Source organism: Podarcis gaigeae (assembly GCF_964106915.1).
Source record: "Podarcis gaigeae genome assembly, chromosome: 8".
Lineage (NCBI taxonomy): Eukaryota > Metazoa > Chordata > Lepidosauria > Squamata > Lacertidae > Podarcis > Podarcis gaigeae.
The window spans coordinates 54,451,981-54,467,315 of record NC_139684.1 but is presented as its reverse complement, the minus strand read 5'-3'; the positions used below and the strand labels follow the sequence as shown (position 1 = coordinate 54,467,315).

The 15,335-nt window shown below is 40.1% G+C and overlaps 1 protein-coding gene across 2 annotated transcripts in view; it reads left to right on the top strand.

The window, feature by feature from the left end:
• Positions 1–15,335, top strand: part of GLG1 (golgi glycoprotein 1) — a 64,219-nt gene that overhangs the window by 18,142 nt on the left and 30,742 nt on the right. For both annotated transcript variants that reach the window (XM_083751396.1, XM_083751397.1), the window contains exons 2-7: positions 4,622–4,654; positions 7,092–7,178; positions 11,911–12,126; positions 12,642–12,845; positions 13,500–13,571; positions 14,367–14,550. In XM_083751396.1, coding sequence (XP_083607522.1) covers positions 4,622–4,654; positions 7,092–7,178; positions 11,911–12,126; positions 12,642–12,845; positions 13,500–13,571; positions 14,367–14,550 — 796 coding nt within the window. The remainder of the gene's footprint in view (positions 1–4,621; positions 4,655–7,091; positions 7,179–11,910; positions 12,127–12,641; positions 12,846–13,499; positions 13,572–14,366; positions 14,551–15,335) is intronic.

Below are 15,335 nucleotides of genomic sequence, written 5' to 3'. Positions count from 1 at the left end.
CGCAGTCTCTGGGGACTTGGCCACCCCTGCTTTAGAGGAACAATGTGAGTTCATGATTCCTTCTTGAGACCATTGCTATGTGACTTTGGTAAAGCTACTAGGATCAGTAAGCATGCATTGCTTTGGGGCTTGAAGAGTCATCCAAGTTGCATCTCAGTCAATGTAAAATCAGTAGAGGACATTTGGCTTCATTCTTTCTTGCCCTTGCTTTTCTTGAGGGAAATCCCACCATTTTTAAACAAAATTGGGGAGGGGGCACTAAAATTTGTTTATGGCCTCTCTGCTTTGTCTTCTTGTCCCCCTTTTCCTTGAGTGTTACAGTTCGAATAACCTAAATCCCCAGCTGTGCATACCATGATGGTGATGGACATTTTAGGAAGCAAATTTGACGGAATCTTTTATTGGGCTCCAGGAAAAATCCATTGTGGCTTGCTCTCATTATTAATATAGGGCAATCTTTATTGCAGTTCAAGGCTACAGGAGCAGGTCCCACTCACTAGATCAGCATTGCTCAAACTTTACATACCTGGAGCATAAATCTTATTAGAATTAAAACTGGAAGCACATTTACATTCCCAAAAAGTATAAGAACTCACTAAATCAGTTGGAATAAAGGCAGTTCATAATCTTAAAGTATGCTAATATTTAATGCTTTGCCAGAAGAAGTTTTTATTTGACCAAGAAAATGATATTGTCACAGGAAGTCAAAGTTGAAGAAAAGATTTTGAAAGATAAAAGGGGGAAAATATTTACTTTCATTATTATCATTTTTGGTGTGGGTGGGTGTGTGTCTGCACATATGTGTGTTTTTGTATGGAATGTTTGGGAGGAAACAAGACGGTAAATAACAGATAACAAACTAAATATTGATGTATGTGGTTTTTAGATCTTGATTGTATTTGGTGGTAGTGTGGTTGTATTGTTTTTGTGGCATGGAATCATTCAATAAAAAATATTTTAAAAAAAGGGGGGGGGGAAAGAACATTGTCTTCAACGCAATCCAAATTTCAATGCCAGAAATGTTTGCCAGCTTAATTGTCATGTTCAATCAGAAACAGAAATTAAGTGGGCATTTTAGCAGCTTCATTTATGTGTCCCTTGTGAAGAAAACATGAGCTGGTGTTTAGACTAACTCACTTTAACTTGGCAGGGCTAGAAACATTCTGGGTGCTTGGTTGCTCATGCCCTTCCACTGCTGATGTGGATGACTATAAATTTTAAATTTGCACCTAGACCACTGAACAAGATCTTAGGGCTATATATAGGTATCTGTTCCATTGTTAAAATTTATTGCTGGTTTGGGGTATATGGCTAGTCAAGATGTATGAACAAAATTATGCTGATATTTTAGAAAAGAAAAAGCTTAGCTTGGCCGTGTATCTTAGTAGACAGTGTTAGATACTGAGATAGGAATGCTAGGAGTTATGTGGCTATTGGGACCTAGGTTGTGAGCGCCAAAACAAAATGTCTAGGTGCCATTTTTTGTTGTTGTTGCCCTGCTACCGAACCAGGCAGCCCCTCAAAACCCCCCCAAAACTGCAGGGAGAATCGGGGTTGCATGGTAGCATGGCAGCAAAAGATGCATATTTTGCTACCGCTCTACCCCGCCAAACACCTGATTCACTTGGCTGCAGAACAGCAAAATAAAGACACAGCAAAGACACTTGACTGTTGCACTGCTGGGCAAATCTGGTGTTTGGTGGGGGTAGCGCTGTGCAGAAAAAGACGTGCATCCTTTGCTGCCGCTGTGCCCAGCAGATCAGCTGACTGCACCTAGGCAGTTGGAGATGTTAGACACTAAGGGTGGCTCCTGGACATCTTCATTCAGTTGCAAAAGGCCGGGTAATTTCGAACACTGCTAGTGGATGAGAAGGCACATGGCTAAAATGCTTTGTTGCTGCCTTGCTTGGAAGAAGCAAAAAACAATTCAGTAGGACCACTGTGGATTAGAGCAGCCCTCTTTTTGTACACTCTTTGTGCTAAATAGGCTTATGGCAAACTGTTTTCAGAGAAGTGGACTCCTTTGTCGTTTAAAAATACCACATCCTGTTTGCTGGGATATGGATCTCATTGAAAGGCTATATAAAGCTTGTCTCTTTCCACCCACTGTGTAGACTGTAGAAAATGAAATGGTCTTCTCCTTTTTTCTCCCCCCCCCCCCGAGCCTTAGCCAGTGTAATAAAACAGTGTATTGCTTTTAGCTATAGTGATATTGCTCAATAGTGATACTGATATTTATACTTAAGCTTTTACTGTTTGTAAGTTGTTATGGATGACCTCTGCCTGAAAATGTGTCATATATATCTTCATTTGTTTTTTGTTGATGCAGAAAGGGATTGGAGCCTGTTTCCTGGTGAGGGTACTGAGGGTACTAGGAGGATAAGCAATGAGACAAAAATATTGTGCATTGAGGCACCAAACATAAAACATCACTACTTGTGTGATTGTTTGTTTACTTTATTTAAAAATCATGTTATTACTGTTATTTTGGGCTCACTTTTCAGACCCACAATTACTGTCGGCCAAAGATAACTTTTTTAAAAAAAATCAGGCCTTGCCATCTGGCTTAGAAACTAAAAAGATAAAAGACACACAAGGAAGGTAGTGGAGAGAAAAGGTAGAGAAAGGAGAGCAAATTAATAACAAAGCAGGCACTTTTATCCAGCTTGGGTGGGGCAGGTCTTCCCTGGCTTGAAAGCAGCCGGTGGCTCCCCACCCTTTGGCTGTTGGATGGGGCCATGAGAGTGTCCTCTGCCTTTGCTAACTTCTCCAGTCCCAGGACAAGAAGCTGTTGAAGCTGCTCTTTCTCTGGCTGACATTTAGGGCCAGGTTCCTCTTCCCCTTGTCAAGATCCTTTCTGGGAACTGGGGGTACAGCCTCTGAGTGGCCCTCGGTCCTCTGGCTGGTAGCAGAGGCATGAGTGTGCTTCCATTCACCTCTGCAGCCACAGTGCATAAATATCCTGGAGGTCTACATAAGAATTCTTACAATGCAGGATGTGACCTGAGTCTCTTGCTGAAAATTACACAAGGGTCACCGTGTTGCAAGATATTGCTGCTGGGTCTCGCCCACTGAGGCAAATACTGATATCACATGGTTGCTTTGCAAGAAGTAACAAGCAGTTGTGAAGGCACAGTAGTTGAACTCAACCTGAAGGACCTTTGCCAAGGAAGCTCAGAGAACAAGCAACCCAGCTCAGGTTGAGGGGAAATGCAGAGAGAGGCTCACTGAAGCCTGTGCTGCTCCCATTGTGAAGCTGACGCCTGTGCATCTACAGTTTTGCGGAATCAAGGCTGTTGTGGAATAGCAGGCAGCTTTCCGGCTAGGAGCCAGAATGAGTTCCACTGGAGCTAGCAGCAAGGTGGCTTGGGGCGCGGGGAGCTATGAGGCTGGAGGGACTGAGTGGTTTTTCTGGCTTTTTGATTAGGGATGGGTACAACTATCAGTATTTCATAAATATATGGAGTCATTTGTGCACATGATGCTTCATAGTGTTATAAACAAAGAAGTCCCTACCCACCAAAAGCTAGTGAATGTGAGCAGATGAGCTTACATGTACTTGAGCATAGTTAATCTAAACCCATTACAGTGGTACCTCTGGTTGTGAATGGGATCTGTTCTGGAGCCCTGTTCGCAACCTGAAAGGAACGCAACCCTCCTCTGTGCATCCGCGTATGCGCGGGTTGCGATTCGCAGCTTCTGTGCATATGCGTGATGTCATTTTGCGCATCTGCGCATGTGCGAGTGGCGAAACCTGGAAGTTATCCTTTTCCAGTACTTCCGGGTTTCCATGGGATGCAACCTGAAAAAACATATCATGAAGCAAATGTAACAAGAGGTATGACTGTACAAAAAAGATTGGTTTTGCAGAAGGATTTGAAGGGGTAATGGTGTAAATATGGCACTTTGTGATGTGCAAGCAGGGAGTTAAGTGGAAAAGTAGCAGCCAGAGGAGTTCTGATGGAAGTTCTGGCTGAGCAGAGACTTTAATGGCTGTGAGTGGTAGTTTTCAGGCAGGCCTGGGTGGAGGGCAATTAATACAGCCTCTTTTTATTCCGTTCCACTCTGTCTGGGCGGAGACTTCATAACTTCTGGACTTTTGCTCCAAAGGGAACAAAATAAAATCTATGAGAGTTTTGTTAGCACTTTTCTTCAAAATTGTAATTCCTAATTGTGAACTGTGACCAATGGACAGGAAAAAAAAAAATTCTGGATGGCCTATGATCTGAAGAGGTCATGAGAAATATTTCATGAATTAAATTCTACTTGCTTTAGTTTGATGGAACCTCTAGTGTGCCTTATAAATCTCTGGCTTGTCTACACTTCATTGCTTTATGAAATAACGCTATTGCAAAAGCAATATAAGACCACTGTTCCAAAAAAGCAAAACATCCCATGACTGCTGCCTTTCAGTCGAGGCCATTTCCCTGGGCAGCAGAGATTGATTAGATTAGATAAATTTGCCTTTAATCTGTGAGTTGACAATCTCTTGTGGTCTGATTTCATCATTTATTTAATAATGCACATTATTCTGAAACAATAGTTTGTGCCTGTTCGTGTGGAAGGAATACAGTGCAACATGACCTGCTCAGAATTAATGTCCCTTTCTTTCTTTTTCCAGCCGGACAATGAAATCTCATCAGACTGCAACCACGTAAGTGATTTTTTTCTGTAGGGCTGGCACTTGCTTCTTTATTGATTCAGTGATTTATATTCTGACTTTTTCAAGGTGGCTTAGAATAAATATAACATTTAAAACCAATCTTTAAAAAAAAACCTTAAAAGAGCAGCACCTCACAACTTATAATTAGACAATTATAGAAAGCCATATGCCAAAGAGAAAATACAGTTTAAAATCCTAATAAAACCAGATATTTAAAGCCTTTTTAAAGAAAACAGGGAGGGAGCTGTAAGTGGCATTTATTATTACTTTGCAACATTTGCTTCTGGCAAATTGGCTTCTTTCAGGGATCCTAGGCCGACTCCTTTTAAGTAGTAAAGGCTCCTGTTTGTTTATTTCTCTGTGATCTATATAGACAATTTAGATTTTTTGGGATCATCTTGATAGGAACATAAGTACTAAATCGAGTCAAGTAGGATAGTATGATGTTTGGGCTTATGTTTGCACAGAAGAATGCCTTAATTAAAATGATACTATTCAGTGGCACCCCAGCTTGTTAAACTGGTGCTGATATTACAATCTTTTTGGTGCAAAGTTAAGATTTCCTTTTTTGCCCAGACATTTTAAAGTGACTATGTCTGTCTTAGGTCTCATTTTTGCATTTTAGCTGCTGCGTTTTTAGTTTTTACTTGAGAGTGGATTATATTTCCCTGTTGTTGTATTTTAATATTGTTATACATCACCCTTTAGATGAAGGATGGTTAACTTAAAAAATAAATAAAGTCAAGTAAAAAGTGGACTGGAGGCATTGTGTTAATAGGATGACTCTTTCAATGAATTGGGTAGACAGGGCATTTTAAGTCTCTTCCTTCCTGTTCCACTCATCTACCTGAAACAGCTATTCACCGACACATATCTCTACCTATATCTATATCCCTGGGGTACCAGGCATGCTTACCAGGGTCTGTTTTTTGTTTTGGACAATGAGGCACATCAGAGATGGTGGCAGCTTTATGATACATGGTTTATTTACACATATATACAATCTTAGCCTAGATGGAGGGAGTTCAGAGCATTTACATCCCAAGACAGTCCTGTTCCTTCCATTACTGCAGCCTTGAATTCAAAGAGCTCCCAAAGATTGTGTCTGACCCTTTCTGCATCATAAAACAGACTGTCATCCATTTATTTTTTTTGCTCCCCCTTGTTGGAATTCTGCCTGGGTCAGAGGAATGTGCCACAACGTAGGCACCGGCAGATATTCCTTGTCGACCTCCCCGCTGCTTCTCCCGGCAGATAAGCAGGCGAGGTCTCGGCGATTCTTCCCAGATGTGAGAAGAACACACCGATTCTTCTCTCTCCCCTTTGATATCCCCAGGGAGGGGAAAGAAGCAGACAGAAAACTATTTACATTCTTTATTTCTGTCTCTTACATCAGTACAGAGAAAACATGTCTGCACTCCACAGCAGTAAGAATAAACTCCTCCCATGTACTTCCAGTACGGGTCATATGACACACACACTGAGCTAACATCCGGTGCTCAGTACAGAATGGACTGCCCCTTTGTTCCCATGGCAACAGTCACAAACATCCTGTTTGGCTTTCCAGCCACAAGCAACTGACTGAGCTGCTAGAGCCTTTGCTTGCTGCTGCATTGGTGCTTTATGGTAACACCCCTCCCCCAAGCTTGTAAAACAGACACCTTTTTCCTGTTCACTTCTAACAGGCAAACTGTAATCCTAAACCAAAACTATTGGTCTTTTTTCTTGCTAATGATCCCGTCCTGTTTGTGACTGGCACAGCGTTTGCTTTGCCAATCTTGATGGGTCACGACTGTCTTTGTTTCTTAAAGATGATTCCTTGAGCAGGATAAAATCAAGTTTAGCATGTATTTTTACACTGCTAAATTCAGTGTCAGGCACCTTCTGTTAATTCTTCAACTATTGGTTGAATTCTAACATTCTAGCCTATAACAATCAAAATACGCACACACACACAAACAAACTGAGGGGTACAGATAGGTTATTTAACTTTCTCTGCAGTGGAATGCTCTCATGGCATGGCATGGCATGGAGAGGACTGATTGGCCATGGGTGCTGTCATAAGCACAGAAGCCCAAGCTCCACTAATTATGGCTCTGTTTGTTTTGAGATTCTTCATGATTATGAGCCATAGAAGTAAGCTCTCGTTTGATTTTTTTTAAAAATGAGATTTACACACCACATGCTTCCCTAAATTCTGTATTCTCCATATGTCAGAGCATCAGTATATTAATGTGTTTCTGAAAATCACATGAAAACTGCTGTGCAGGAAATGAGTTGGTTGGCTTGTGTTCACATAGATTTAAAATTTAACCTGCACAAAGCAGCCTCAAAACCACAATAAATATATCATTAGTTTGTTTTAAGTCTGGCTCATGAAAGATTCCTGCAGTTGAAAAATAACAGTATTGTGTTTCTTCTCTCCCAGCTGTTGTGGAACTACAAGTTGAACCTCACTACAGATCCAAAATTTGAATCAGTGGCTAGAGAGGTTTGCAAGTCTACCATATCAGAGGTAAGGCTGAGGAAGATTAGGTGGTGGGCAGTAATCTTAATTTTATTTCTAAATAAGAAAGAATTGAAGTCTTGTTGAAATGAATATATCAAAAGGGAATTATGAATATGTTTTAAATAGTGCATAGCAGAACAGCAGCAAGCCGTGAGATCTTTCATTGTGTACTTTTCTAAGGCTATTTTAATTGATGGAATGGGTGGACCACCAACTTTTACTGTAGATCTAGACCATCCTGTACTTGCTAGCAAGAAAGGTACACTAGAGAAATATATTCTGGAAGACAAACAGGTGATTTCTGTGGATCAAAGTACCAACTGGTATGCTAACTGCATCCTCTCCTGGGAGTTTCAGGATTCAGGAAAATGTCTAGAATTGTTCGTCCATCCTCTGAAAACTCTTTCTATAAAATGTAGTCTCTAAGGTGGCGTTGTAACACTGTTACTGTGCTCATAAATTCTAAAGTTAAAAAAGTAATGCTATGTTTACTTGAAGAGCTTCAGTCATTCACAGTTTCATAATTGTTTGTATAATTGCTGGAAGTGTTTTCCTTCAGGTCATTAGCGCACTGATGCATTTTCCAGTAAAACACTTTTCTTAATATCGCTCCATTGAGGCAGTTTTCCGAGCACTATTTTTCTGAGGGCTACTCATAGCTTTCCTTCTCTTCTGATTCAAGGTAGTGATGGCAAGACTTTTTAGAGGCCCCATTGGTGAAAGCACGCCTTGGGTTACAACCTGTTTGGGTTTACAAACGGACCTCCAGAATGGATTATGGTTGTAAACCAAAGAACCACTATAACGAGAAAACAAAACTCATGGTGAAAAATCTAGATATACAAGAAAGCAGATTTAGAAGCAGAGACAGGACTTAAAGTAACAAATAGAGCAAAATATTTAGGAATTTGGATCACTATGAAAAATATTAATTTATAAAGAAGATAATTATATAAAGGTATGGAAAGAAATTTTTAAAAATTTAGAGATCTGGAGTAAATTAAGCTTTTGCTGTGGGGAAGAATATCTTCAATCAAAATGGTCGTCTTACCAAAAATGAGGATCCATTCTGATCCTCAATGGCCTCAACTGCTTTAAAGAAGGGCACAGATTTTTGGCTAAATACATATGGCAGGGAAAAAAAACCCCAGAATTAAATTTAAATTACTAACAGAAGTCAAAGATAGAACAGGGTTTAGAATGCCAGATCTTAGGATTTATTATGAAACTGCTTGCCTGGTTTGGCTCAAGGATTGAATGATATTAAAGAATACCAAATTATTGGACATCGAGGGCTGGGATAACATAGTAGGTTGGCATGGTTATTTGGGCTACAATAAAATTAAAATTCATAAGGCATTTTAAAATCACATTATTAGGAAAGCTTTATATGAAGTATGAAACAAAGGCACAGGAATAAGCTGGTTGCAATTATTATTATTATTATTATTATTATTATTATTATTATTATTATTATTATTTATTTATATCCTTCCCATCTGGCTGGGTTTCCCCAGCCACTCTATGCAGCTTCCAACAAAGATTGAAAATACATTAAAATGTCACACATTTAAAACTTCCCTAAACAGGGCTGCCTTCAGATGTCTTCTGAATGTCAAGTAGTTGTTTATCTCTTTGACATGTGATGGGAGGGCATTCCACAGGGCAGGGGCCACTACCGAGAAGGCCCTCTGCATGGTTCCCTATAGCTTTGCTTCTCGCAGTGAGGGAACTGCTAGAAGGCCCTCTGCACTGGACCTCAGTGTCTGGGCAGAACAATGGGTGTGGAGATGCTCCTTCAGGTATACTGGGCCGAAGCTGTTTAGGACTTGAAAGGTTAGCACGAACACTTTAATTGTGCTCGGAAACGTACTGGGAGGCAATGTAGGTCTTTCAGGACTGGTGTTGTATGATCTCGGTGGCCGCTCCCAGTCACCATTCTAGCTGCTGCATTCTGGATTAGTTGTAGTTTCCGGGTCACCTTCAAAGGTAGCCCCACATAGAGCGCATTGCAGTAGGATATTGCAGCGGGAGATAACTAGAGCATACACCACTCTGGCGATACAGTACCACCAACTGAATGCAATCTTTGAAAAATATAAAAAAACCAATGGATATGATATTAAATCTCAGAATTAGATAAAGAATTGATCACAAATGATGAAAAAAATCTGTCCAAAATGTATGAATTATTATTAAATTGGCACAAAGGACGAAGAAGTTAAAGAGGTTATGGTTAAGTGGGCCCAAGATTTTGGTTATTCAGTTGAATGAGAAAAATGGGAAAATTTATGGAAAAGAACATAAAGTTTATAGCATATTACACAATAAAGGAATGTTTTTTTAAAAAATGATGTACAGATGGTATCTCACACCCTTGAAATTGGCTAAAATATATAAAAAATACCAGTGGAAAGTGTTGGATGTGCAATCACAATGAAGGGAACTTTCTCCATATGTGGTGGACGTGCCCTAAAATAAAAAAAAAATTGGCACAGTATTTACGATGAACTAAAGAAAATGCTAAGATTTACTTTCCCAAAGAAACCAGGAATGTTTTTATTGAGCCTAATAACAACAGACATCCCAAAAGATAATAAAGGAATATTTTTGTATGCGGTTACTGAGCCATAATAGTAATTGCTAAACATTGGAAAAGTACTATAATACCAACAAAAGAAGAATGGATTTTGAAATTCTCAGAATACCTCCAACTGGTTAAACTTACAGGTCTAATAAGAATGTATTCAAATAAGAGAATAAGGAGAGAGTGGGAAGTCTTTATAAATTATATGAAGAGAACTGATTCCCAGAATTATACTTGGCTTAGCTTAGAATAAAAATCTCATAGGTAATAAAAATGTTTCTCCAAAATTTAATCATTACAGATAACCAGTGATATGAGAAGAATGAACCACATGGAGTTAGCTGGAAGTCATCTATTTTCCTAACCCCATTTCTTTTTAGCTTCTTTCTTGAAGTGAATATTTTCTTTTTCTTAGGAGAATATAGTGTCTATATTCTTGTCTGTAGTTTTTGTTATCATGACTGTATTTATGTGGGGTTTTTTTGCTTTGTATGTTTCTGGTTTGGTATTACATGTTTGTTTGTTTTATTTATTGTTTATTAGTATGACGCATAAGTGTACATAAAGTATTTAAAAAAGAGAAAGAGAGGGAGAGGGAGCAATGTATCAGTGCTCAGATTCCAAGCATAGTGACCTAGCTTTTTTCAGACCTAGTTGCATTCTGTAAACAGATGACCAGTGGGGATGGTCTTGAAATTTATTTGCTTTTTTAAAAAAATCCTATATTGCCTATTTCTCCAAAGAAACTCAAACGTAATCTCATTATCCACTCAAATACAATATTCAACCTTCCATAGTTCCAGTTACAGATAGGTAGCCGTGTTGGTCTGCCATAGTCAAAACAAAAAAAAATCCTTCCAGTAGCACCTTAAAGACCAACTAAGTTAGTTCTTGGTATGAGCTTTCGTGTGCATGCACACTTCTTCAGATTGAGTGTATCTGAAGAAGTGTGCATGCACACGAAAGCTCATACCAAGAACTAACTTAGTTGGTCTTTAAGGTGCTACTGGAAGGATTTTTTTTTGTTTTGAATATTCAACCTGTTTAACTAGTTCCAGCAGCATAAGAGCTGAGCCAGCAACAAATGAATAATTACCCAAAGTTCTTTTTGTCGTGTGTGGTTTTTTCTACTCACATGTGCAATGAGCTTTTAAGAATTTTCTCCAAAATTTTGGGATGGGTGGGAACTGTCGGTAGATTGTCACAGTAGGATGGAGAAATCCCAACCCAGATTGTCATTCAGCCAGAAGCTTACTGAATTACCTTGGCCAGTCACATGGTCTAGTTCTGAGCTACCTCATAAAGTTGCTGTGAAGATGAAAAGAGAGAACTGTCTTAAGCTTCCTGGAGGAAAGAAAGGACATAAATGTAATAAATTTGATGGATTGTGTAAACTTAACTTAAAGCTTGATCCTCTGAAAAAGCACACAGTACCTTAGTCCCTGCTCTATTTAAGACCATGCTCAGAATATTGGTTTCCAATACCAGCCCTGAGCAGCTTTTCTCCATTTCATATCTAGTTGTCTTTATCACGCTGATATTTCAAAGGAGAAAACTGCAGACTGCACTTTATTCTCTGATTTAAAAAGCCACGTGTAATTACCCCTCATACATGAGAGATTGCAGGAATGCTGCTATGTCACTTGCAGCTATTTCTGAATGTGGAAGATCGACTTTTATTATTGGATTAAGCTACTACAGCCATGTGGTTACAGTGGCTACCAGAAGATTAAATTCAAAACAGCTTTCAAGTAACTGAATGATACAGGCCCTGGCTACATTTGAGACTGACTCCTGACTGCCCTTGAGCACCGTATTTTGCATGTAGAGTCTAACAATGACATCTTAAGTTATTGAGTGATTACAGCTTGCTTTCATGGTCCTTTTAGTGTGGAGCTTGCAAAATTTATGTTCATTTTTGCTTTTAGGGTGAGGTGTGAGGGTTGACACCCCACATTTTCCATTCTCCAGGAACCTTTAGGGAATAAACAGTTGGCTCTCCTTTTCCATCCCCTTTTCTGAAAATTGGTGTCATTGTTTTTATAAAAATCTCTCTATATTGGGAAACACCCTGAGTAGGCAGTAAATAAAATGATCTGCAAATGCCAAATGAAATACAGGCTTCTTTTTATCATGGGTCTTTCTGGACAGATCAAAGAGTGTGCTGATGAGCCTGTTGGGAAAGGTTACTTGGTGTCCTGCTTGGTAGATCACAGAGGAAACATCACTGAATACCAGTGTCACCAGTACATCACCAAAATGACAGCCATAATTTTCAGTGATTACCGCCTGATCTGTGGCTTCATGGATGACTGCAGAAGTGATATTAACATCCTGAAGTGTGGCAGCATTCGTCTTGGAGAAAAGGTAATTCTGTTACAAAGTGATTCCATGTCCATTAAATTGGAGGTGGGAGGGAAGAGGATATTGTCTCATTAGAATCAATGTTGCTCCGAAGAAGCCAGTTGAAGTGTGACCACGTTCTATGGTCAGCATTTTAAATTACTATCCTGTCTCCCTGTGATATTATACCAGTGCTAGGCAGAAGGAATGTTTCTTGTGTGAGTGAATCTGGGCTGTCCTCTGGAAGGGGCACACCCTGGGAAAGTGCTTTTAGCCTTTGGTAGATTGAGGGTACCTTCAAATTTAGGTCAACTGCATGCTCTTTCAGGCTCAGGTATTTTATTGAGATACAGTGGTGTTTTCAGCTGCAGACTTTCTTGGGGCGGGTGGAGGACAGAAATTCAGGACCACAGGTGTACTGAACTGAACCATGTTCTTTCAACGTAAGACATGCTTCTGTAGGCTCCTAATGCAACATGCAGAGAAGAGCTAGATGGAAGTGTGTCTTGCTGCTGCTTAGCTTCTTTCTCTTCTTTCAGGATGTCCATTCTCAAGGAGAGGTAGTGGCCTGCCTGGAGAAAGGATTGGTAAAGGAGGCAGAAGAGATTGAGCCACGAATAAAGGTCTCAGACTTGTGCAAAAAGGCTATTCTCCGAGTAGCTGAGCTCTCCTCGGATGATTTCCACTTGGATCGGCACTTATATTTTGCCTGCCGGGATGACCGGGAACGCTTCTGTGAGAACGTAAGTTGTTGCTTGACATCGTCCTTCCCGTTGGACTAGCATCCATCTCCCCACCCTTTCCCCTCTCGCCTTGTCATTTAGTAAATGCTCCTACATGTAACAAATTAAGGAATACAAGAACAGATCTCTCAAAGGTGCACTACAGATAATATAGGCAATATATTGAACTCATTTCAGAAATATGCATGGAAGTGTTAGTCATGAGCATGCACAACATATATAAATGACAGAGGACTTGTAAATCACAAAATGTTGGCCTATGGTAAAATGTAGCCAGTGTGATGTAGAGAATGGAATGCTGAAGTTGGACTGAAGAGATGTGCATATGTGGAGAAGACCCATGGAAATTAATGGGTCCTTTACTTTCAGCTGGTCTGCTCTGAATAAAACTTGGTGGGATACAAAACCTGGGTTTTAATAGCCACTTAGCTATCACTCTCATTGAGTGGCCTTAAACAAATAATTTTGCCTAACCTATTTCATGGTTTTGTTAGGGTAAAATGGGGATAATTGCATGTACCTTTGGTTTGAGGTCCTTGAAGAAAAAGGAGGCTATGAATGTGTTAATTTTTTTTTTTTAATTATGGATACTAGGATCCTCCTAATATGTTTCCATATGACATTCATGACCAATATTGTTGCTCTGTTTCACAGACTCAGGCTGGGGAAGGCAGGGTGTACAAGTGTCTCTTTAACCACAAGTTTGAAGACTCTATGAGTGAAAAGGTATGTGCCTCTTTCACCTGGCCATTCCACTATCTTTCTTGACCCCAAAGCTTCTGCTTCTTGGTCGCCTCATTTATTTACAGCATGCAATGGATAAGAAACAAATTAATACACAATTTGGAGTACTATCTGAGGTGTGGTGGGTGGAAGAGCTCATGGAATCCTGTGTATAGGCTCAGAGCTGTGTTTTTAAAGGTAGCCGTAACTCTGTCTGTGACCTGCTGATGAACTTCCCATCTCTCAGTTACAGAGTTGCCTTGTGTGGTAGCAGTTAAATTGCATCAATAAGAATTAGCATCTCTGAGGAGGGAGAGCTGCTTTGTTACCTTCTCTAAAGGCATGTGCGTTTTTCTTTGAGATATGATGTTACATTCCTGAGAGACGGCGTTTTGAGTAAAGTGCAGACAAAGCATTTTATTGATCATTATTCCAGGTGTAATGCCCCATTGCTTCCTCAACGCTTTGAGCAGTATATGAGCAATAAATAGCAAATTGAAATGACAAGCTATGCTTGTGGTTGAAATGCTTTAAGAACTCTGCACTTTTGCTCCCCACAATTATTTCCCTTCCTCCTGCTGTAGGTTGCCTTGGATTTTCTAGAAATAGTGATGCATTTGAAACTAGCAGCAATGTATTCTATTTCTAGCAGTGGCTTGTTCTGAAAATTCAAGGCCAGCAGATTTTCTGTTCTAATCCTTTTGTCCAGTGTGAGCCAAATTACCTCTGGGTGACAAAAGAATGCTCCCTTGATATTCCCTTGATCAGTAGCACAAGATATTTGATTGTTTTCCTCAGTGTCGTGATGCATTGACAACCAGGCAAAAGCTGATTGCACAAGATTACAAAGTCAGTTACTCATTGGCAAAGTCCTGCAAAAGTGATTTAAAGAAGTACCACTGTAATGTAGAGAACCTTCCTCGTTCCCGAGAGGCCCGACTATCCTACCTGCTAATGTGTTTAGAATCTGCTGTGCATAGAGGTAAGAGATATTTTTCCCTTATTCCTCCAATTGCTTATATCTGATAAATAATTTGTGAAATGAAAAGTTGTGTAATGGGGGTTTTCAGGGCGTTATTGAAAGAAAATGGACATGGTAAAATAATGTTTTTGGAGAATGTCTTTGGGCATTAGGATTCTGCTAGTTATCCATTACTCCATAGTTCTGCATCCCTGTCTCCCTTGTGCAACACCTTCTCTTTCTGTCCTTGCTTCCCTCTCCTCCCCCTGAGCCTTGACACTTGATGTTTCAGCTTGCCACCTTTGCTTCTTTGCATGAGGCTGGTTCTAGGTCAGACAGTTAAGTGAAGCATGTTAAGGGGCTTGCCTGTCTTATGTCAGCAGACCATTCACAGTTGCCCAGAAGAAAGAAGGTCTAGCTGTTCTGTTGTATTCTCTATCTTGCCGTTCCATAATACAACATGGGCTTAGTTCTCATGGAGAGCGATGACAGCTGTGACTGCTGTTGCAGGTGGCGGCTCACTTGATGGCATGCTCCCCTGTGAAAATAAATTCCTATACCTAGAAAATGAGTGTGCCACGGTTAAAATTCTTCTTTCAGACGTGTTAGTTTTCCTTTCTGCATTCCTTTCTGAACGTTTCATATGGGGGATCATTCATGTGAGCCCCATCTGCAGTCTGAAGTGGCACAGCCCAAGCACAGATTTACCACAGCCATCAGAACTATTAGGCCTTACCCAGATTCTAATCAGAATGCTACACTTGCATGATTAATCCCATCTCTCTGGAGAGCAACAGAGCAAGTCA